General features: G+C 41.8%; 1 protein-coding gene across 2 annotated transcripts in view; it reads left to right on the plus strand.

Moving 5' to 3' along the window:
* The window catches only part of SLC66A2 (solute carrier family 66 member 2), a 68818-nt gene that overhangs the window by 30162 nt on the left and 13890 nt on the right, over positions 1 to 24766 (plus strand). For both annotated transcript variants that reach the window (XM_074870443.1, XM_074870451.1), the window contains one exon: positions 15580 to 15796. In XM_074870443.1, the coding sequence (XP_074726544.1) occupies positions 15580 to 15796 (217 nt within the window). The remainder of the gene's footprint in view (positions 1 to 15579; positions 15797 to 24766) is intronic.

The following is a 24766-nucleotide window of genomic DNA, read 5'->3' on the forward strand; positions in this document are numbered from 1 at the left end:
AAGTTAATAACCAAACACTCCTGCTCTGTTGTACTTTTGACAATATAAGAAATGTTTTCTTCTGAACTTTGTGTTTTAAGAGTCTTTTTCCTGTGCCCATACTCTATTTAATCTTCACTGATACATGATAGTCAACTTTAGAGGATGGGCAGTACATCATATCTCCCCCCCCCCCCCCCCCCCCGGCTTGATATTTTTTACTATTGCATGCACCCTAAATAGATTATTTCAGAAGAGGTAATTACGTTAGATATTGGGGCAAACTCTTTAGATATTTAGTGGTGTGACAGTGCAGAGTGTTCAGCAGTGCTGGCTTACAGCCACATTCCAGATTGCAGCCTGTCCTGCTGGAGGTTTGTATAGGACATTGTGTCAAGGGAGAGACAGGATTAAGGTGGAAGGATTTTTTTGCAAGTCATATCAGTTCCTGAATTCATTTCAGAGTCTTGTGCCACAAACAGTTGTTCCTGCTTTTAAGGTCCAAGCCACCTCCCTTTTAACTTCCAAAGACTAGTTCACTGAAGCTGCGATGAAGTCTTACATTGTAAAATATTTTTTCCTCTTTCTTTGTGAGGGTTTGGAGCTGCCCTTGCAAATTATGATTTAAATTATCAAGTAGGAAATATGGGAATAGAATAAATGATTTTGTATCTTTCATTTACTTTACTAAAGAAAGGTTGTTTCACGTGGTGGTGGGTGTAGCAATATAGTCATTATGCTGAAGTATGTTTTGTTGCTGATGAAGGAAATGTAATACCTGTACAGTTTAGTAATGATACAGTATGGTATGTGATCCATTCAAATTACATTTTTTATCATACTATAAACACGTTAAATGGTCATGTATTAGATTACTTTTACTTGTAACTTATATCACGCTATTTTGGTTGAAAATTAATTTCAAATAGAAATGTGGAATAACTTATTTAAATTTTAAAAATGTAAATAAACTGCAGTGTTTGTACTGAAGGTCCATTTTGTGGAAACATGCTTTTAAAAAAAAATAAAGCAGGTATTATTTTTGGATAGATCTTTAGTAAAATGTATTTACTCTTTTTTTTTTTTTTTCTGGTCATCTCATCCTTTTATACTCTCAGTCACTATTCAAAGACACAGAACAAAGCAGGTTGCTCATCTCCCAGTCAGTTTCTTATTGTCTGAATAAATGAGATGTTTTTATTAAGCTAACCTGAAAAAGTTAAAAATTGTTCTTGCAGAAGCAGACAAAGCTTTCTGAGGTCTGGTTCCAGTGCATCAGCCAGTAATTCTTTAGATTTAGTATTTGACTCATTAAAGCTATGCAGTAGATGCTCAGTGATTTAAATGATATTAATAGATTGGCAAACATAGGCCTCATTAGAAGTGTGCACAATCACATTTTAAAATTTTAATTTATTTTTCAGAGTAAATGTTTTAAACTTCAAAATTTTATCTTGTTACTAAAAGAATTATATGCAGTCTCTGTCTACATGAGGAGATGACATAATACTGAGTGAGGTTGGGGAAGAAAGGATGTAACTTAGCTGTTCGTGAGAAGGTGCTTCCTGTATCCTGTTGAATCAACAGCAGAAAAGGTGTAATTTTTCAGTGAATCATGGATTTATGGTGAGGGTCAGGATGCACACAGTCTCCTTCCAGACCCTCAGATCGTAATTGTAATCAGCATGTTTCCCTCCTTGTGGAGGGAACTATACCACCACTATTCCTGAAGTTATGAATGTCTCCTTTCATATGCATTTATTGTGTGCCCTACTTTCCCTTGGCTCTGCTCTGTGATCAGTATGCATTACATCTACTGCATCGGGATCCTATGTTCCCTCCCATGGGTAGGGGAAAAAATCCAAACCCTAGAATTCAGTTCTGGCAGATTTAGTTTTACTTGCATTGTACATTTAAAAAAACGTGTCTTGTTCATCCTGGACAATTCCATGGAGACATAGAAACTACTGAAAGGAAGACAGATCCTGAGTATTTCAATGATACATTTTTTATTTTTAATAGCTGCTTAAAACCATCTTTTTTACTATTACTCATTGCAGTTCAAAAGCCCGATGAGAGCCTGGGAGATGCAACATTTTAAATATTCAAAACATCACTGTTTCTTTGCTTAAGGTATATAAGTCAGGATTTTTTCCCCATCAAAATCAGGACTAATACTGCTGTTTCTAAAATACATGGAGTGCTTTGGTTTTTATACATACTTCAGTAGCCTTTGCAAGCTCACTGCATTTTTTGTGTGTGCATGCATGCATAGTTAATCTTTAAAAATTGAAGACTATATTCTTGATAATAAAAATTTTGTCATCCCCTCCTTCCTTAAAGTGACTTTTTAGTAGATTGCTTTGTAAATGCCACAAACTGTGCAGCTGTTGCTAGGAAATTCCCCCCCCCCCCCCCCATCTCCAGTTTATATAGCCTTTGAAAAGAAATGATTGCTGGTCTTGAAATTCTCTGCTTCCTCTTGCCCCCATTTTTTTGTCCATTTATACAAATCACCAAAAACTTGGAATGACGTCTTGCTTATATTAAGGTTTTACACTGCTGCCCTTTCTCGTTTTTGCACCCCTTCGCATGTAAAAATCAGGAGCAGTTATTTCAGAAAATGTCTTTTGCCTTAAATTTTTTACTGTGTCTTCAGAGAGACACTACTTACTCCCTCATGCCTTCCTTCACCCCCTGTTGGGAGTAGCTTGTAGTAGAAGAACAAGTAACTCTGCACTCAAGGGATAAAGCAAACTTAATATCGAAACAGCTTAAAATAGTCTTATCCACAAGTCCCTCACTATTTCTGTGTACAGTAGATGTCAAAGAACTGATCAGTCTTTGAAGATATTTACTATTTCCTCACAGAAGAGCACAAATTTAATGAGGAATTTGTGGATAGGACTACTGTCGGCAGCTCATTGTTTATGGTTCACCTGTTGTCATGCTCTGCATCCCCTGCCCTCTTGAGTATGGGATGTGTAAGGGAAACAACAATGGAGGGCAAATTCCTGTATCACTCAGCCAGGAAAAAAAGGACAGTACCCTGTGGTGGCAAAGTCATCTCACTGGTGAACACTGCCAGTGCACTGTCTGTTTTGGTGTGGAGGTTTTTTTTTTGTTGTCCTTTTTAAAACTAGTTATATTTATAAGGGGCATAACAGCCAAAGTCTTTTGCCTCCGGCAGTGGCTGGGTGCCAGGATGTTTGGCAGCAATGCCAGCCTAAGATATTCCTGATCCTCTTTTTTCTTTTTTCCCCCCCACTCATTCTTGCCCCCTCAGTTGTACTGACAGAATGGTTTGTGGGATTATGTTTTGAACCAAATAAGTGAACAGATCTGGCTTAAAATGCAGGCTTGTTCTTTTTTATGTGTGTAAAAATCTTAGAAAAAAAAAGCCCACGTTTTGTGGCTTCAATGAGAAATGCTTCAGGGAGCTAAACAGTTGTCCTGCTGTAGCTTGAGGGGGATGAGAGGGGCTTAAACTTCTCATGGGAAATGTGAACAATTTGGGAATATACACTTGTGTCACCACCAAAATCTTCACAACAGAGCACCTTAAGTCTGCTACCATTACCTTTCTTTCCAGATCTTGAAGATACATTGACTATGGACATTAAACTGCAGACAGAAGGTGTTCAGCAACTGTGGTATTCAGAAGTGCATCTTGCATAACAAGCACCGCTCATGCCAAAGCAGGGATTTGTCTGTGGTCAAACTAAACAGCTGGGAAGTTGAAGGGGAAATTCTGTTTCAGGGTAGCTCTGTCTCGCTTGACTCCTCGAATTACAAGTGCTGTAATCAGTAAGGCAGTCTGCAAGCACTCAAGTGAAACTCTGTACTGGTCTCCCTCCCTATAAATTCTTCCTGCTAATGCAATGAAGTAATTTGTGAGGAAATTCCTCCTGTTTGGTACTGTATACAGTAATTTAGATCCATGCAGACTTATTGTTGTAAATAAGAGTGAGTTTTGGTTTAAAGGTTATGAGACAACACTGCAGGCATGTAGGTTCTGGAAAACCTGCTACCAGAAGTCTTTTTTTCCCCCTTTCCCTAGAAAGTCATATGGAGATTGAAATTATTCCCAGCTTCACCTACCTATATTTGTTTTAAAAAGTGGATGAATTTCTATAGTCAACTTTACAAATATCAGTATGCTTAAATTATGTTTATGGTAGCAAATGAGAAATTGTAAGTATGAGATTTTTCTGCTACTACTGGCCAGAAATTTGTGAATTGATTGTTGGGGATAAGGGTTGTCAGTGGTGAATGGTCACATTTTCACAAACACACACATAAATTATTTCAGTAAATCTGTTTGGTCAAAATTGTTCGCCTGGAAAGACAGAATTTATGCTGAGAGAAGACGCTTCCTGACCTGACTGGGCAATAGCCTTATGACTGGGTGCTCCCTTAGGACTTGGAAAAACTTGGGCGGAAGGTCCTTAATTCAAATCAGACGTGTTAAAAATTCGAGTTTATTTCCCAAATCCCATCTGTGTGTTTGCCTCTCTCTTCATCCTCCCCCAGATTTTCCAGAGTCTTGCGTTTGTTCCAGCATAGAAATCCAGAAATACCAATTTCTTTTTTTCAGAATGGGATTCTTGTTCATCAGTCTGCCCTATTATTCTTAATTGCAATAGATATTTGAAAGGAAGCCCTATGAAACAGAGTAGATTGTGCGGTCATTATGGAATATTAGCATCTTTGTAATGCAGTTCAGATAATTAAAAGATCTGATATTTTTATGTGTAGCAGGGACTGGGCAGAAGAGAGAGGCAAGCGGGAAAAAAAGAGTAGAAAGCTTCCTACAATTTCCTACATGCTTGTGATGATTTTGAAGCATTAAACTATCGATACTAAAATGGGTCGTTCTGAGGTTAACTGAGGCAATTGCCAAGAGATGTTTAGCAGGCCATATGACATTATTTTTGCAAAGGAGGTAGCTGCACAAGGCATTATTCTGTTTGGATGCTAAATTACTAGGGCCAGTTTTGGGGCTAGAATTTGTCTTGGCTGGTGGTGGGTTACCTAGGAAACAAGGATTAAACTTCCCCCAAAAAAATCTTAAATGAGGAGGAGAATTTATATTTTTACGAACAGTGTTTAGCTTTGTGGTGTATACATACTTAAACATGCTTGTATGTGTGCCTGACTTCAGTATCTGAAAAAAAAAATCACATAAATACTTTCTTTTTGTGGTGTCTTTGCGATAGAGGAGATAGGACCTCAGGTATGTCAAGCTCAGAGAAGGCTGAAAAAGAGAGAGATGATTTATATTAAGGTAAGTTCATCATTTTCCCCCAAGATCTGCAGTTCAAAAGGGGCGTGAAATATTACCTGACAGTTACCTCCAGAGTTTCTGGGAGTAACTTGCTGTGTTATACATGCAACCTGGCATTGTATTCCGTGGCATGGTAATTTGAGACAGCCTGCACCTGGGCTAATGCACAGCTTGGGTTTGTAATGTTTAGAAGAACTTTTATTCATCTCTTTAATTGCAGTCTTTGAATGAGAAGGAGTATGATAAGTGTTTCTAATACTATAGTAGTCTTGATATCTTCTGAGACTTAAATTCAAAGAATTAAGTTTCAGTGCTATTCAAAATAAATTAAACTGTTTTCATAGAGAGTTTATAACTCCAAGAATTTGGAGCCAAGGCTGCCTGCTCTGCAGTGATTAACTTACTCCATTTTGCCTTTTGTCTGGAGACCTTTGTGTACTGCCTGGTAGGACTGTGGGTGATAGCTTAGATAAACCATGCTGAGGATAGTGTAAAATATTGTTAAAACGATAGTAAAAATAGTAACTTGGTACTACACGTTCTTCTTGCTGTGACATTCTCATCATCCCTGCTTAGCTTGCTGTCAGAAAAAGAAGTCTCTTTCTATAGTTAGCACAGGAAGGCGTATTTAGCCAAAAGAAGAGTGAGCTTGGCTCCAATCTGCCGCCTCCGTCATTAGCGCAGTTGGGAGCAAAGGCCTTACTTCAGAGCTGTGCTTGCAGGTGAAGGGTTGAGGAGTTAATTTCGTTAGTTTGACTTGCTTTGGGACTTTCGATGCTCTTGGCATAGGAGGTGAGCAGAATCAGGAGTGTTTGTAGTGAAAGTATTGGCTGCCCAGAGTCATCAAAACTGTTGTGGCGGACCCTGGGCTTCCCATTTCATTCCTGTGTGGTGCCTTGAGAGGAGGACGTGCTGCTCTGTGAGAGAAGGATTTCCTTCTGAAGTCCATGCTCTCTCTGTCTCACATAATTTCTAAAGCTGTTTATGCTGCTTTCGCTCCACCTTTCAAATACATAGCTTATTTTCTGTAGCACTAATTCCTTTGGGCTACAGCTACTTCATTCCAGTGGCTTTCCTAGCCCCATGATCTGCCTAGTTACTAGGCTGGTCTCCTTCATCAGTCATCTGTAAGTCAGTTAATAGCTGCTTTTGCCAGCTGTTGAGACAGTCTCATGGAGACAGGGACTAAGAAGAAAGGTCAATACATTGGAATAGAAAAAGGAGGGACAACTTCCCTACTGAACAGGCAAAAGTAGCAGCAGCAGAGTAGATAATTTGTTTCTGTAGTGATGTTACTGAGGAGGCCAATCTTCACAGAGAAGATACAGTCCTATAACTACATTGATTTAGATATCTCTAGGCTTGAGTGCCTTGCCCTAATAGCAATATTGGTATGTATCTGTGGTGGTCGTTGTCTGTCTTTTTTCTTCTCCTAATCTTACTGGCCAGCTCTAGGAGTACAGACCTGGTGTTTTCTTTCATCTGGACTTTTGAAGAAAACAAAAGTTTGGATGGCATATGTTGCACAAGGTAAATTGGTAGGGGGTTGCAAGTGTACCCCCTGCAAGACTGCCTTGAAAGCGTCAGCCATCTGGAGAACTCCAAGAAATGTCCTTGCTTTGGAAGAGACTAGACCAGAGTATACTTCTGCAGGCTTTTTTGGGGGGAGCAGGGAAGGAGGTTGCTTCTGGTTCACCCAGAATTGGTTACACTCGTTCTGCAGTAATGTGCAGAGATGGCTGGGCTGAGCTAGACTGCTCCATGTGGATTTCCCAGCTCAGTTGGCATTTGCCAGCAGTCTCTGAGCCCAACAGTTGGAGCCTTGTTCACAGATACCATAATTGCTAGAACTTCTTCTGTATTAGAACAAAAAAACTTCACTCTCCCCTGCTTGGTTTTATGATTTTGCTTTCTTTTTAATGCTTATAACATTAGCAGTTGTAGTGTGAAGAAGAGGTATGTATGTGTATGCAAGCATATTTAGGTGTATATATAAACACACACAAAAATGAAAATTTTAGCAGGGCTGGTAACAGTGCAGTGCAAGTGATGTAAATAATTCTGCATCCTTTTGTAAGACAATGGAAAATGTCAAAGAGGAGTTAAAGGTCAACCTAATTTTGTGGGTTTATCTAACTGCATTTTTCTCTAAAATGTTTTTTTTCTCTTTACTGTGAGACTCCCATAAACTGAAACTGTGTACAAAGCAAATTACACTGTGGATAGCACAGCAAAGGCTGTCAGCTGCACAGGAGGTGCCCAGGGTATGATATTTTGCTTTAGGTTTTCAGTCTTACTTGTCCTGTGTGTTAACAGCAGGGCTAGAGCTTTCAGACTACATGTAACTTCTTAATTGCTGTTCTATAAGGTTCACAGAATGGTCGATATAGCTGTTACTGCTGATTATCTGTGGTCAAGACCACTGTGCTAAGTTGTTACTCAAAGGTTTCCCTTAAGCCAAATGGCATAAAATCAGGAAAGTAGCAAATTAATGGGAAAGGCAGGGTATTATGAAATAGAGTATGGATTGTTTGACTTTTTTATATATACCGGTGCATTTGTGTGTGATTTTTTTAAGTAGTTGTAAATAACATGTGTCTCTTAACCTTGCAATTACTGATTCCCTTTGGTGAGGACATAGGGTGGACCTTATAGGACCTGAAGGGGTAGGGCAAAGCAGTGGCTGATGCTCGAAGGTATGTTATGCTGGGGAACACTATGGAAGATGAGTGAGAAGCCCTGAGGGAGTCACAGTGCTGGAACAATTTCAGCCCACTTGTGTATAATTTTTTTTTGAGAAGGAGGAAGAAGAGTGGGTAATAATCCTGATGGTGGGGAAAAAACATGAACCTGATATGACAAAACAGAGATCCAGCATAAGAGATTTTAGAAGCTGGTGACACCACATAAAATGAGGCAAAGAAAAGCAAGGCCTTCAAACTGGAGGAGATGACTGAGGGAGACAGGGATAATGTTGACGTAGAGGAGGTTTCATCAGACTTGAGCTTCTAATCTCAGGTGTTCAACAGTCTTCCACCAAGTACCAAAACCTCCAGTGAGTTTTTAAAAACAAAGGTTCTTTGTATGAATCTTCAAGGTTTATTTGGCTCAGGTTTTCAGCCTTTTTCTCTGCAATTAAGATTTGACATTTTTCCCCTCTCACATGAAAATCTACTGATTACTTTTTGTAAGGACTTTGTGCTGGGGCTTTAAGGAGAGTCAAATACTAAGAGGATTGGCTCTACTGAAACTCTGACATCAATCTGGATGTGGCCAAGAAAGGCACTGTGTGGGCCAAAGGATGTCAAAAATGGATTTAATTCAGTGACAGTAATTTGTTTAGTATACGCTAGGGTGATATTTTCAGAAGGTGCTACAGAGGAAGAAGTGCGAGTGTTTGGGTACTACCCAGTGTGAAGGCCAGATGAGAACAGCCTGTAGATGGGAATGTTATAAGGCAAAGGCACATGGAGGGATGCTCAGGTATTGTGGTGACAGGTCTGTGCAGATACTTAAAAGTACACAGAGACGCAGAAATTCCCAAGTCATGGGCCTGAAGGAACGGAGATGGAGAATGGTGATATTAGTATCTTTATAGAGACTGTGCAAGATGGTGGATTCCTTAATTTTTTTTTCAGAAGGAGAGTGGTTTGGATCAGAACCAGAAGTTTTTGCTGCTAAGCTCTCATTTCTTTTGTACCATGAGTGAAACATAACAAGTCCCTTTTCAGTCCCAGTGAGTGTGAAAGAAATGCTGGCTTCAGACAGCATTTTGCAGGTTTCTATCAGAAATAAAATCTAAATGTATCAGTTCTCACTGTCTGTCTCTAATGCTGCTTCCTTCCTTCTTTCTGGAAGGAAAGAAGAAAGTGCCTAGCCGGATATGTAGTTGATGAGAGTGAGAGAAGTTATGGATTGCCTGTTAAAAGTCATGCAGAGTGTTTCTGCTCTTGTTACCCCAGTTTTTTCCTGGGTGCCCTGTGGGGTACGCGGGAATTTCAGAACAGAGGATCGGACAAACCCACCTGCTGGCTGGGAGCTACTCAGAATGAGCAAGGTGGGGAGTGCTAGCCAGCATGCTGCTCTGTCATCCCGCTGCTGTTTTGAGATGAGGCATCTGAAATCAGTATTGCCAGGGAGACAGATAACGCCTGAGGCAAATGCCTGAGGATTTGCTGCAGCTGGAGGACTGCAAGTGTAGAAGGCGCCTTTTCAGAATCCACTGCCTGGGCTCCACCTCTTGCGGCAGGTGCCATCCAAGTCCTCTTCAGAGGATGTGGCAAAATTTATTTATTTTAAGGTGCTACTGCTGAGTGCAGTGCCTGTGTGTAGCTTAGAGCAGTCACTCAAGATGTGAGAGGTCTGAGTTAATTTCCCTTGTCAGCCTGGGGATACAAGCCTGCGTCTTCCAGCTATCCAAAGAGTTGCCCCTTGTTGCCAGGCTGGGATGAGGAGGGACATTGTACTTACGATGAAACCCTTTTACAGGAGAGACCACAAGCTTCTTGAGACACACAAAAGAGCAAGTGAGGGGGAGTCTGCTGCACTGTAGCCCAGTGGTTAAGACCCACAGGCAGGGTAGAGAGTTGTAGGTTCCATCTCCTGCATCCTTGAACTGTGTGTACGTTTTTCAGTAAACAGACCATGGATAATAACCTGAAATTCCCAGCCATGACTGCATTTTGTAACTGTTCCAGGTTGGCTGAATTACCATTATCAGGCTCTTTCACAGCATCTAAGCCCTCAGGTTTTGGATTCCAGTGTTAAGGGAGGCATTGGGCGTCTGACTGCTCAGGCTGGACTCCTTTGATCATGCACAGGAGTAGGCTGTGACAGGAACAGTTGGGTCAGGTGGGCAGGCACTGTGGTCCAGAGTTAGATGATGGAAATCAGAGTTTCTTGGAACAGCACTGCAGTCTCCCAAAGCACAAGACTTAGCTGTAATCCATGAGAGGAGGATTAACTACCCAGGCATCTGTTTAGAAAGGCACTTGGGAGTAGAGACAGTCCAGCATGCTCTTAGAATGAATTGGTGAGCAGTGTTGTTCATATAGGAGGTTAAGGGTTTGATTATGGGGGGCCATTTGGGTGAATGGCTATGAATTGATGGTGTTTATAAGGAGTGGGAGGGAGCACAGTAAAATAAAACCAGTAGCCTTCATAAGAAGGAAGTTCATTTCTTTGGTGAAGCTATACAAAAGGCTCAAATGCAAACTCTCCCACCTCACAAAGACAGGGAATATAAATTGAAAGCTCTTCATTGACCTCAAATGCAAGGAGTCAAACAAAAAGTGGGAACTGAGTCAAATTACTAAGGACAAGTGTGAGTGGATGTAGCGCAAGGATGTAGGTACAGAATTAGAAAGGTCAAGGCACAAAATAAGATGCAACGAGCATTGAGAGCTACAGTAAATAATTTTTAGGATGTCAAAGTCTTTGCTTCACTTTCCCGAAAGGAATTAGTGTGGTAGCTGACTTGGTATAAAATGCTTCTTGACTAAAAATAATGTAACTGTTCAGAGCTCTGTGTCATTCTCAAGTGAAAGTTGAAACTGTGGACCCGTCTTTGTGTCACTTCTCATCTGTCCCTCACCAGAATCTTGAATTTACTACTTGCATTTTGGCGTGACTAGTGCTAACCATGGTTATTTGCAATGCTGTCTCTGCCTGCTTTACATTTTTCATATCTGACATGCAGTGTGCCTCCCAGAGGAGGTCTTTTAATCTCATCTTCACCCTCAAACTGTGTAGACTTTTCTCCAGTCAGTGCACAAAGAACCTACTGTGCTGCTCCTTCCCCCAGCATCAATAGGATTTTCCAACATAACTCTCTTATCTATCAATGGATTAACATGTTTAAAATGCAGCTCACTGAGTGGATTAAAGAGCTCAGGCATGGGTAGTAAGATACAGTACCTTTCACTGCAGTAATGCCCGTTCAGATCAATCCAGGACGTTAGTGACTGGGAGTTAGCATTTGAACTGCCTCAACTGAGTATGGTTACAAACTCGTGTCATGAATTTCTCTCTGGGCAGGATGGGGAGCTAGTGAATGGAGTGAGCTGTGCAAGCAGTGCCTTCCCATTTCAGTGAATAGAAAGATATGCATCCAGATTTAACTTGGACAGATTTTAAGATGTTTGATAGAAGCAAAATGTGGTGCAGTGGGATTTCTTGTCTTGCCCTTTTAAAGAAAAGGGATGATGTTTGCTGGGGGAGAGGGGGCAAAAATCCCAATATCATCTTTATTATTCATAATTTTCTTCAAATGTTTGCAAGAATATTTATAACTTTGTCCAGTTCTGCACCTCAGAAGATATGGCCCAGGGCACTGATTGATGTTCTCTGGCTATCTTCTTGGGACATCTGCCTCTCCCCTTGGTGCAGATTGCTCTGTATGGAGGGCGACAGGACTGGTCTGCACACACGTGTGGATTTTGTTCTGTATTTAAAACTCCTCCTTTCTTTTTTTTTTTGAAGGGACAGTTCCCTTTTGTTTAAGCATTTAAAAGCCTTTTTTGCATATACCTGTCACAGTACTCAGCACAACCAACATTTTTTTCTTTCCAAGTATATATCTCCTATTACAGAATTAATGTGTTTGGACTCTTGAGGAGGGAGCCACTTGGAAAAATGAGTCACAGTTTATTTCCAAACCTTGAAGAGATGGCTATGTGATTTTGTTTTTTTTCCCCCTGAATTTCTGAAACCATTTGTCACAGAAGATAAGCTTCAGCCTTGGTTAAAAAGAAGCAATCGTGTCAAAACAGTTCAGCAGTTCAAGTAAGGGCCAGAGAGACTACGACCCATATGAAAGGTCAAGTATGCTGTTATCTACTTTTTTTTAATTTTAAGTTTAGTCATTCTTTTACTTCTTTCTGGAAGTAGTTGGTAATGCAGAGTTTGGTTATGTGTAGTGTCCTAAAATAGACTTCTGCATTTGGAAAATACATCTGTTCAGTAGAGCAATTAGTGATTATGTATCGGGTTGTTCTTAAGATAATTCAGATGTTTTTCTCTAAGGCTATTACCAAGGTTATGATTGTTCTTATCTCATTTTGACTTCCTTTCTTTCTTTCAGGAGAACATTACCAAGCAAAATTTATAGCAGAAACTAGAACTTACTCATAACCTAGTATAGTGAAATGGAGACTATATAGCATCATGATAGTTATGAGCAAAAGAGAGTATCAGTCTCTTTCCTGTGCTAGTAATTAACTCTCCTGCTTCATCTGAAGTCCTGTTTCACACAATAGTTTTCTCATCTATGTATGTTATTATATAATACTTAAGATTTTCAGACAAAAGATGATGAGTAAATTATCATCATTACCAGATTTCTTCACTGCCTAATACTAGGTTCAGGGACATTAGTACTTATGTGAATGGCAATAGACTTCAGTGCACTAGTACTGAATATGCACATAAACAGCTGGCGTAGCAAGAGGTAACTGCGTGTTTAATTGTTTGCACAGGTCCATGGATTTTGTAGCTGGCCTCACAGTAGCTGTGTGAACATTGACTTTTTTTGTTCCCTGAAGTTCCGAAACTTCTGCACCCCCATGTAGGTTTAGTTCTTTCATTTCTGTTATGAAAATGAACTTGGGGAAATAAGGATTGGTGTACAGGGATGGGTATTTTCAAAAGGATCATTGAGGATGTGGAGAACGCAGGAAGAGAAACACAAGTGTATGCAGGGCAGCCCTGACAGCTGGTGGGAGGGTTTAATGAGTGAGGGGCCAAGGGTCCTGCATGCCCAAGGCAGCACGGCATCCAGATCCAAACTAAATGCTGTTGCGTCCAGAGTTCAAGGTGTAATGACTATGTAGCTATCTTGAGAGCCAAGATGGTTTTTTCTAGGGATGGAACTGTCTGGAAGAGTATGCTTCGCGTGTTCTTGGCTATGGCTGCCACCAGTTGCTAGTTTTCAGGTATTGGTCTGAGACAGTATCTGTCAAACACTGTATCAAAGTTGAATTACCCTTGCTGGAAAGTAAACGAAAGTTTTCCACCCAGCATGTTTGAATGCGAGAGCTCTGAAGTAAAATGAAACACCTGCTTTTTTGAGGATTGAAAGCCAGTGCTTTAGGTGTCTGTGAAGAAACTAAAGGCGTGCGAGAACATCTCAGAAGATTTAAAAAAATCGTCTGGTAAGCAGTTAAATCTTACTCAAAAGTCAGCAGTAGCTCTCTTTTTCCAGAATGGATGTTGATTTTTTAAATGGCCTGAGACCTCACCAATTTCATCTTTCTCTTCATCCCCTTTTCTTCTGCTCTTTATTATTCTGTCCCCATTGAAATCCCAAATGCCTCTGTCCCAGAGAGCATCTCTTGCAAATGTAACAGTTGCGTCGTGTCAGATTTGTTGTGTTGGGTCATTTGCTCAGTATTGCTCATGACGCTGGGAAAATTAGTGTGAATAGCCTTTTGCTATTTTATGCTGTGCAGATGTAGGTCAGGCAAAGTGAAAGGAATGGGAGTTTTGGGTGTCTCTTACTCCTTCTACTTTGTCAGAGGTTCTCATTGACTCTGCTCCTCTCCAGAAAATGCAGTAGAGATAAATTAAAATGGATAATGTTTTTCCTAGCATTGCAGTTGCCTTGTACCTTCCTTTTTCTGCTGCATTCTATTTTGTTCTTCCTTCATCTTCAAAAAGGAAAGCCTTCACAAAGCTCCAGAAATGCATGATGTTCACGTGCTGTGTGGACTGTGCCAGCGTTGGGTCTACCTTTCACTTAGTCTTGTATCTCTGAATTCTAAGGCTGAGGAGCTAGTTTTACTGCCATAAAACACTGAAGGTCAATGTTACATTGACAGTGGCTTTGCCACAGATTATTTAATTCAGTTTTGGGTGATGGCTGACAATGCTACAGGTTGGGTACAGCTCCTGGCCAGTTTTGCTGTCCTCTTTGTGTGGCAAAGTGGTTCAGCTGGATGTAGTCAGTAGTTGTCTTGAGGCATGGGTTTGCCAAGTACTAAAAAGGGGAGACTAGTTAATAAAGAGTGTCTGAGGGCCAGACTGATAATGATATGAAAGTGTGAAAAGATGCAGAAAATGAAACTATGATATGTATCCTCAGGCAGCTAAGTGCCTGTATTCCCATTTCACTGAATTTGTTGTTAGTCAGTGGAGGTCAATGTCTTCCTTGCCTGAGTTAACAGTAGGACTTTTTTGTAGCATTCTGTACTTCTGCTGAGGACACAGCGACAGAAATTGACTAGTGATGTGCCAGCGTGTTGCACATATTTGGGCTGGTTGTAATTACCCTGTTAGGTTCATCATCTTGATAATTAACAGAGTCCAGCTGGTCTGAGGTAGATATTATTAACTTCAAGTGCTTTTGAGAAAGGAAGACATGAGCAGCACCTGCTAATGAACAGTTATTTCAGAGTTCTTACACAATATTATAGTTATTTGCTACACAGTCAATGGTAATGGCGTTGCGTATTTTATTATTCATCAATAAGATAGCTACGTATCTTCCAGCAGTATGCTGTGAAATGTGCCAAGCAAAAGCTGTGGTTGGTTTGTTCTTTCCTCTCAAGAGAGTGTGTTGTGTTTTGTGGTATAGCGTTTTGTTCTGATGGATGTAGAAATGGATGTGCACCCTGCACTCACCGGTACAGGCGAAGGCAAGAGCAAAGCGCATTTTGCCCCTGGAGTGCAAAGTGGTGACATCTGCGGGAGGCCTTGTTCCGGGGAGGATTCTTGTCTTGCACCTACCTCAGTGAAGCTGTACCAACTGCAGATGGCAGCTTGCCCTTCACCACAGGCAGCTACACTGCACCAGGGAACAGAGCCGTGGAATTTAGGTGACCTTCTAAGCAGCTTGGATTGAGGCTGTTTGAAGGTGGAGATAATGACATGAGAGAGAGCGCTTGCATTGATGTGCTTGGGGTCTGTACTTAGTATTGTGAAGGTTTTTCTGAAAGACTTCCTGAGCCAACTCTGCTAGAGTCCTATCCAGAGTTCTTCATGTTTGATAACTGAAGGTCAATGCTTTCTCTTTAAAAATCATCTTTGTAAATGTTTTGGTAGTTTGCAAGTCTTTGTTTTATTGTTTCTGTATTGAACACCCCCCCAAAAAATGTTTTCCAAATCAAGACTCCTATTTTTTATTTTTCTTGTTGGTTTTGAGTTTGATGGGTTTTTTGTTTTGTTTTTAATCCTTTCCCTCATTTTCTACCTTCCCCTACCTCCAAAGACTGACAGTGGCTCCCTTATGCTTCCCAGTTCTCAATTCCACCCTGATTAACTTTGAGTCCTGTTGAGAAAACATATTTTATTCTTCTCCCATTCCTATTGTGTTGCAGATTTTGACTTGAACTATTTTTGGCATTGGAGCAAGTTTACAGACTACGTGCAGTGTGTCCTGACCTTCACTGGTGTGACCGGTTACATCACTTACCTCTGGCTTGACTCATCTCTCTTTGTGGAAACCCTGGGCTTCCTTGCAGTGTTCACCGAGGCGATGTTAGGCGTTCCTCAGCTCTACCGTAACTACCAAAATAGGTCTACAGAAGGAATGAGGTATGGTGTTTGTCTTACATAAAACAAGTAAGTGTGTGCGCGTAGGTAAATCCTTGTGTAGTGTGGGAATACTTTTCTAAGAAGGGCAATGCCATCTGTCCAAGTTTTACTTGAAAATACAGCAGCTGTTGGAGTAGATTCTCTGTCAGTAGGAGCGGGTGCAGCAGTGGGAGATCTGTTACACCTCTGGGGTCTGACCCATTGTCCAAGTCCAGCTGGACAGTTCCAAGGTGAAACATGTTTTAGTGAAATAAACATGTAGAACTACTGCTGTTGCCATTAGCAATATATTATAGTTCAACTCAGGCTATGCTACACTGGTAATTAGAAATGGACTAAAGAGATCTTGCATATCAAAAGTAATAAAGAGGAAGAAAATATTTTGAGCCTGCAGCGAATAACTCTGTAAGTGTAACTCATATTAGGTCATCACTTTTTCTCACGTATCTACTCATCACTTTTTCATAATACATTATTATGTATGTAGCAAATGACATCAGAATTTCTTTTTGTGTCAAAGCTTGTAACATTTAAAAAAGCTCAAACAAACATTTACAGTCATGACTAGGAAACCCTCTGTAAACAAGTGTGGGACAGAAAATTTCAATCTTGTGCCCACTGTTGGAGCGTTAATCTAGATTACCTTTTCATGCTGTTTACTGGATATCTCAATGATAACACTAAGATTTCCAAATTGCCAAGGCAGCTTATAAAGCTTTTTAAGAGAGAAAACGTTCACTGTGGTGCATCAGTGCACTGGTCTGTAGAAAGAGTACAGCAGCAAATTCAGTTCACAGAGTGCTGTGATCATTTGTGACTCTAACCACCTTCTCTTTCATTGTTTTCAAATTACTTCTCTCTCATTGCTTTTAAACTTGCTGGGATAATTTTTACTTTGGTCAAAACAAATAAGCACTCCCCGCCGCCCCCAAACCAAAGCAATTCTGTCCTTTGCCTGTTGACATTGTTCTCTTTACTTGTTTGGCTTGGAGATGCTTATACTAGCTACTCTAAATTCTTTTCTAGCTTGAAATGTTGTTGAGGGAATGTTCAGAAATTTGCCTTGATGGTTAAGGCATTTTCTGATTGGGAGCCCCTTTGGTACAGAGTGAGGCAGGATTTACTTCCAAAATATTGGGGTATTTTTCATGCACACACTGCCGTGGAAAATTCTGTACCTGTGATAATCCAGAAGGCAATTCACCTACTAGACCTTCTTTACGCTCTGGTTTGACTTTTCCCTTTACATTTTTTATCTGTGAATCATAATGCCATATTACGATAGCCGCTGCCAGATAGTGTTTTGCTTTTCCTTAGTTCCTCTCCGGGGATCCGAGTTTCAGTTTTCCAATTTCCGGTACATGCTATTTAGCAAAAGGAGAAAAAACCCCTTTGATCTTCACAACAGTTTCTTTGTAAAGCATTAAGGACAGGATTGCAGCATTCTCATCTAAAACTGCTTGGCAAGAGAGTGCTGTGTTTAGTGAAGAGAAAATAGCATGAAAGCTCTCGTTCCCTTGCTGTCAAACAGAACCAGGTCCAGCAATAGCCACCCTCCTTATCGGTTGTGCCCACAGGTTTTCGAGAATGCATTTTCCTCTCTGGTTCTGCTCTTGAAGCAGTACTTTGTGTGGCATTGGACACTGATAGGTCTGGGGACCGATGAGACAATGCACAGCTTATGCTGCTTTACTGCAGTTGGGAGTATGTTCGTGCAAATGCATGTTACTACTCTTTCTTTTTTCAGGTTACATTGGATTTTTATTATGTTGCAGGTACCACATATACTTTCTAGCACCATGCAATCCTGAGTGGATTTGGTGGTCTCTAAGCATTACCAGGCTGTTCCGACTGTGAGAGTGACTTCTGCTAGTGTATCACCTTCTTTTGAAGGAGCTTTTGGAAGTATTTCCTCTGAACTTCCTGTGCCTGCTTCTCTGTCTAAAGGCATGTCAGGGAAGAGACCCCAGTCCTGGAAGCACTGAAGGGAGCATGTAACAGTCCAGCCAGGCTACTCATAGAACTGTTTATGAACTTGCATGTGTATTTACCAGATGGGGGCTAGCTGATGCCCACTGCTCTGTGCAGTTATTTACTGCTCAGTGCAGAAACAACATGCATGCAGGTTGTTACACTGTCAGAAGCACTTGCACTGGTGATCCTCTGCCCATCAGCTGGGCCATCATGGCTGACTGCTGGACATGCTCTTAGCAAGCCTCAGATGAGTTTCAAGTGTCTTTGTGGTTTTAAGCTTGATTGGGAGGGCAATGAGAATTAAGCTGTTCTATTTAGTGGCCTTTTGGACAATTATCACAGCCTGGTTGGAGGTGGTAACTTCTTAAACCACAGTAGTTCTGCCATCTGTGGTGCATGAGTGGAGCCCATGTCCCTGACAAATATCACAGCCTTTACTACTGCAAGAGAAGGGGTTGTTTGGAGATCCTCATGGCTTGGCTGGGAAAAGCAGCAACATGCATCTGTCTCTGAACTGGGGCAGAATGGGCCGCAGCAGCTGATACATTAAGTCTATTTCTACTTTAGCAAATAATTCCTTTCCTAAATTTAAAGTGACAAAATAGAATTGGAGAATAAGGTTACAGTATTTGGCCACATCTGATCAGGGTATTCTGCCAGAGTCCTCAGACATTGTACTATTTCTGAAAAAAGATGGCAAACAAATAACCCCACAGCCTCCCTGCCCCAATCACCCCTTTCTGTTTAAATGAGAAGTTGAGGATATCTCATGCTTGAGGTAACAGTCATTTCCTGATAAACACACTTGGAGACCAGAGGCCATGAGAGAGGTAAATGGGACAGGTGGCTGTGGTGGCAGGCAGGATACCCTTTGGGAGTCTGTTGTGAAAAGGGCCCCGTCATCTCACCTCTATATTTCAATCTGCCTGAAAAGTCCCCTACTGCAGAAGTGCTCAGTGTCTCAGAGGTAAACGTTCAGAGGACATCTGCAGCTGAGTTAGTTACGCTTATTTAACAGAGCATGGCTGGAGTGAAGGAATCACAGTTATGTGCATTGTAGTGCTCCTGAGAATGAGTGTTCCAGTTCTTTGGTATCTCTATTCTGCTCGATAGAGCTCCTTACTTCTTATTTTTATGTCTTTGGTTCTCCCTACTTCTCTCATTTTCCTTCTTTTTGTAGCAGTATCACTATTAGGTCCTGTAGTTTCCTCCTCTGTTCTCAGAGAGCAGAGACCAAAGGAGAAGTTGGAAAGAGATGGGAACAATAAAAACAGGAAGGAGATGCATGCAAACAGCTTTTGTGGAGGGAAAATAGTGTGGTATGTCCTGGTGGGCTGATGACTGAAGGGTGGAAATTTTCCCATGATTGAGTAAACAGAATTAAGCCAGTCAAAGGAACAGAAGTTTTCATGATGTTCTCTTTGACAATTCACCTGATTACTTTTGGGTTTAGCAATTTATAGAAACTTAGAGCTTTGTTCAAGCATTTACATACTTTTGAATAGTTGCAAACATAAATAGTAGTCACAGTTCTATTAAATATGGTACTAACCTTGACAGAAGTGCTTTTTTTAATGAATTGTGTTAATACTTATCAGGGAAATAATCACTTAATTAAATCTCCATTCAGTTCAAGAACTAAATTAGTTCTGTCCAGTCACCTAGTAAAAGACTAATTCAATGACATTAATTGTTATTGGGATGGGTTAGAATCAAGAGTATGATTATGTTTTCATCGGTTAGAAAAAGGAGGAAAGCAACGCCAAAACTTAAGAGCTTTGGAATATAGGAAGCATCCTGTTATATGGGGAAAAAAGGTACTACGAGGTTAAAAGATTGCTCATCACTTGTAAGGTTTTTTTATATTATGTGGTAAAATATGTTAAGATCTTGACATTAAAAACAAACCCCCTCTCCCATCTTCCAGGAGGCAGAGATGCTGATTCTTCTACAGTTGGGGTCTGATGCTCCACATATTACTACCTGCTTTTGCTTTGTGACAAAACCCATACAGACAAGAACTTCCTCTGTCATTTATCTTTGTGTCCCCACTCCTTCTAAGATACTTGCCTCCCAGTCACTTTCTCCTTCTAATAAACTACAGTCAAGAGAAAAGGTAGTGTTCAGCGTGAGGCCATGGAGATGGAGGGGAAGTTGGCTCTGGATCTGGCAGTGCTGCTGTACACAGAGGTAGGGACCTGCTGGCCAGTTTATTGGGAGAATCACATCCTTGTGGGGACAACAGCTTTTGTGGAGCTCCTGCAGGGGGGGAGTGTGTGGTTTTGTGCAGGGGTGGGGAGAACCTCATCTCTGTGGGAGGCACAGGCTCAGGCAGGCACCGGTGTTAGTATGCACTCATCATAATCCCATCAGACCTCCCTCCATCAAAGGAGGAGGGTGGAGGGTGTTCCTCTATGTTTGTGACAAAATTGTAGGTGTGCTGTGCTGTCCTGCCCAAGGATGTGTCAACCCTGGGACTCCACAAGGGTGGATTTGCTCCAGGGCAGTCTGTTGTATTGCATTCCTGTCTGCTGCCCTGCCCTGCTCTGCTCTGGAAAAAATAACTGCCCTTCGTTAAAAGTTGTTCACAAAAGCTCATCGAAATCACCTGGCAGTGACCCTTTTTGACTGTCAGCTGCTGCTCCAAGCCTATGGAGCAATGGTTTCTTTTCAGTCAGTGCTTGGAGTTCAGAGCTGCTGGATGGTGGAATCTCCCCAGGTCCAAGAAAGAGGTCTGGCAGTAGGACTGAGCTGTGTATCTTGAAGTCTCAGAAGCCGCAGTCCCAAATGTGCCCATCAGTGGTTAGCTTGGAAGCACGAGGGTCCAATAAGCAAGTTCCTCTAGCAGCGGTTGTTGAGCCCCTGGTGTGCAGGGTTGTCTCTTCCTGGCTACACACTGGGCATGGGGCAGCTCGTGCTGTGCCTGGCTCAGGGCCGTGTTCAAGGCTGCAGGGTCAGAGGAACAGAGCTGGGGAAAGGCTGTGTCATTCCTCTGCAAGCTGTTTCCTAGGTCTCCCTCCTAGCCTGTGGCCAGTTTTCAGTCTCTGTGAAAGGAACCTTCTTTCTGCATATCTTTGACTGTCATGTTTGGCTCACGTTGGGTGAAAGGCTCAAAACTTTGCCACCCAGAGACAGCCAGCACAATCAGTTACTCTGCTTATGCTGATATGAGCCTGTCTTGAGAAATCTGGCCTGAAAAGGCTGAATGAGAACGATCTCAATATTGCATTCAATCAGATTATTGTGTGATGAAATAAAGAAAATATTTAGTCCCTCCTGTGGCAGTACTGGGTCGGTCACTGTGATTATCCTGTTTTAAAAACCACAAGTCACTGAAGGAGAAACAATCAGCATTTATTGTCTCAGAAACTGCTGGAGGCAAGAGCTGCAAATCTTAAGAATGCTTTTCCATTCAGAAGTGTTTTATGAGGTGCGCTGCAGCTGTGAGCTTGTTACGAGCAGGCATTTATCTGAAATGTATCCAGTGAAATAAGTGCAGTGTAAAGAGGTGTGAAAGAAAGAAATTATATTAAATGCATATCCTGAGAGATGATTTCCTCTTTTCCCCTATAGGTAATACTAAAAATACTAGAAGACAGTATTTCTTTCAGGAGATAAAATTTTGTTGTGGGGTGCTTTTATTTAGTACTGCTCTATAGCTTTTTCGTTTATGACATATGCAGCTCTTCATATAATTTTTTAAGAGAAGCTTTTGATTTCTGAGGACAGTGTTTGTCCCAGAGGCAAATCCTGGCTTTATTCAAACTCTGTGGAGATTAATGTGAGCTGCTAGATTTTTCTGCCTGTATTGAATTAGCCAGGTGCTGTGATGAACAGATGTAGAAGGCTTTATTCAGGACTGGCTAACCAATGTCTGGCCACCTCCTCTAGTGAGATTTTAGATTTAAGGAGATTGGGCAAGTGCTCTAAAAATGCCACTGCTGTGGTTTCTTGGGATTTTTTAGCCTGAGGAAATTTTTGAATAGTGAATAGGTAAAACAGCTCCAGTGAGTTACTTTCTTTGGAGTTCTGCTGTTTAAAATAAAACAAACCCCTAATAGAGAGAAGTAGCAAGAGTTGTGGATGTTTCTGTTCACGTACTATGCATTAGCTTCTTAACTAAAGAATTTAGTTCCGCTGAAAAGAGATGTTAGATGCCATTGACATCTGTTACAGCAACTTTGTTACATATCTGTGCTTCTTTGGGGCCTTCAGTAAAGGACTAAGAGAAATTAACTGAAAAAGGACTTAAAAAGTGCTACAAAGAAGGAAAGTTAAAATAGTATGATGAAGGCAATGGCAATATTGATTTTCTTTCCCCCCCCCCCCCCCCCAGCTCCTGTTTCTCACTGACAGAAATTGCATGGATGAGAGCAAAATCAAAGAAATAGGAGTAGGGATAATGGATGCCTGCATGAGAGATTTCCTTTTCTGAGTATGCTGTATACACAAAGCAGATGCTGGCCAGTACAATGGTGACCTGAGTTAGTAGTGGGATGAACACCAAGGAAGCTGCTGAAGAGAGAGTACTGTTCCTGTCAGGCTTTGGAACTGTAGCCTCCAGATGTTGATACAACAGGATCTACTCTTATTTTTAAAATAATAGCTGCTTTATATATTAAACAGTTAAAACAGAGAAGGTGAAAGAGGGATATGGGAAGTGGGGGCCATTTAGTTTAAAAAAAAAAAGGCAGAATGGCTTTGTGGGTTCAAATCGTCTGACTCAGCTGAGGAGCAGGTTTTCATTACAGAAAGCATTGTATAGACTATCATAGTATAGACTATCATAGTTGAAGAGCACAGTTGAAGAGGAGGTGGTCAGAGACCTGCTACACCACTTGGATACACACAAGTCTGTGGGACCGGATGGGTTACACCCAAGGGTGCTGAAAGAGTTGGCAGATGTGCTCGCCAAGCCACTTTCCATGATTTACCTGAAATCATGGCTAACTGGGGAGGTCCCATTGGACTGGAGGGTGGCAAATGTGACACCCATCTACAAGAAAGGCAGAAAGGAGGATCCAGGAAACTATAGGCCTGTCAGTCTGACCTCGGTGCCAGGGAAGGTCATGGAGCAGGTCATCTCGAGTGCCATTACAAGTCATATAATGGACGACCAGGGGATCAGGCCCAGTCAGCATGGGTTTATGAAAGGCAGGTCCTGCCTGACAAACCTGATCTCCTTCTACAACAGGGCAACCTGCTTATTGGATGAGGGAAAGGCTGTGGATGTAGTTTACCTTGACTTCAGTAAGGCCTTTGACACCGTTTCCCATAGCATTCTGACGAAGCTGGCTGCTCGCGGCTTGGATGGGCACACGCTTTGCTGGGTAAAAAACTGGCTGGATGGCCGGGCACAAAGAGTTGTGGTGAATGGAGTTAAATCCAGTTGGCAGCCGGTCACGAGTGGTGTCCCCCAGGGCTCGATTTTGGGGCCACTCCTGTTTAACATCTTTATTGATGATCTAGACGAGGGGATCGAGTGCACCCTCAGTAAGTTTGCAGATGACACCGAGTAGGGTGGGAGTGTTGATCTGCTCGAGGGTAGGGAGGCTCTGCAGAGAGACCTGGACAGGCTGGAGCGATGGGCTAAGGCCAACTGTGTGAGTTTCAATAAGGCCAAATGCCGGGTGCTGCACTTGGGCCACAACAATCCCCAGCAGCGCTACAGGCTTGGGGAGGAGTGCCTGGAGAGCTGCCAGTCAGAGAGGGACCTGGGGGTGTTGATTGACAGCCGGCTGAACATGAGCCAGCAGTGTGCCCAGGTGGCCAAGAAGGCCAATGGCATCCTGGCCTGTATCAGAAATAGCGTGGCCAGCAGGGACAGGGAAGGGATCTTGCCCCTGTACTCGGCACTGGTGAGGCTGCACCTCGATTCCTGTGTTCAGTTTTGGGCCCCTCACTACAAAAAGGACATTGAATTACTCGAGCGTGTCCCGAGAAGGGCAACGAAGCTGGTGAAGGGTCTGGAGCACATGTCGTACGAGGAGCGGCTGAGGGAACTGGGGTTGTTTAGTTTGGAGAAGAGGAGGCTGAGGGGAGACCTCATCGCCCTCTACAACTACCTGAAAGGAGGTTGCAGAGAGCTGGGGATGAGTCTCTTTAACCAAGTAACAAGCGATAGGACAAGAGGTAATGGCCTCAAGTTGCACCAGGGGAGGTTTTGACTGGATATTAGGAAGCATTTCTTTACAGAACAGGTTGTTAGGCATTGGAATGGGCTGCCCAGGGCAGTGGTGGAGTCCCCATCCCTGGGGGTGTTTAAGAGTCGGGTCGACATAGCGCTGAGGGATGTGGTGTAGTTGGGAACTGTTAATGTTGGGTTAATGGTTGGACTGGATGATCTTCAAGGTCTTGTCCAACCTAGATGATTCTGTGTTACGGAACTCAGTTATAAAAGTGAAAGTAGTTTTATAATTAGGAACTAAAAAGTAAATCTGGGACTCTGGCAAATGAAGAAATCGAGGTCTTGAGTGTGAGCCAGAAATACATTGGGTAAATGCAGAATTATTAGCACTACTTAAAAGTGGTTTGTACTTACACTTAATGTTGTATAGGCCATTCCTTATTTTCACTGTCTTTCCTGGTGCACTAAGTTAATCAAAACTGTCAGTGTGCTTACAAATTGCCTATTTTAAACTATTCTTATAATTTAGTTTTGTAATTGCCTTCATTTGTCCTCCTAAATGCCCTTCCTTTCTTCTCAGATCTTGAATTTTCTCCATGGGTCTGTGGAAGTCATTGTCATTGCTTCTGAAGCTTCAGCCAGCATTCATACAGTTTTCTGGGGAAGGTTTGCTTGTTTCATTGATTTGCTTTGGTGATACTTCTTTCACTAAAGGTAGGGGTTTAGTTGGTTCCGGGGAGGATGGCTGGGAATGATATATGTCCATGTAAGGGAATGAAATTATATGCCAAGCAAGATGTTGTGGCATTGTCAGGTAAGCTTTCAGGGTAGTGGTGGAAGCCCTGTCCCTTCAGATACTAAGTCTTGTA

Source organism: Strix uralensis, chromosome 1 (assembly GCF_047716275.1).
Source record: "Strix uralensis isolate ZFMK-TIS-50842 chromosome 1, bStrUra1, whole genome shotgun sequence".
In the NCBI taxonomy this organism is placed as follows: domain Eukaryota; kingdom Metazoa; phylum Chordata; class Aves; order Strigiformes; family Strigidae; genus Strix; species Strix uralensis.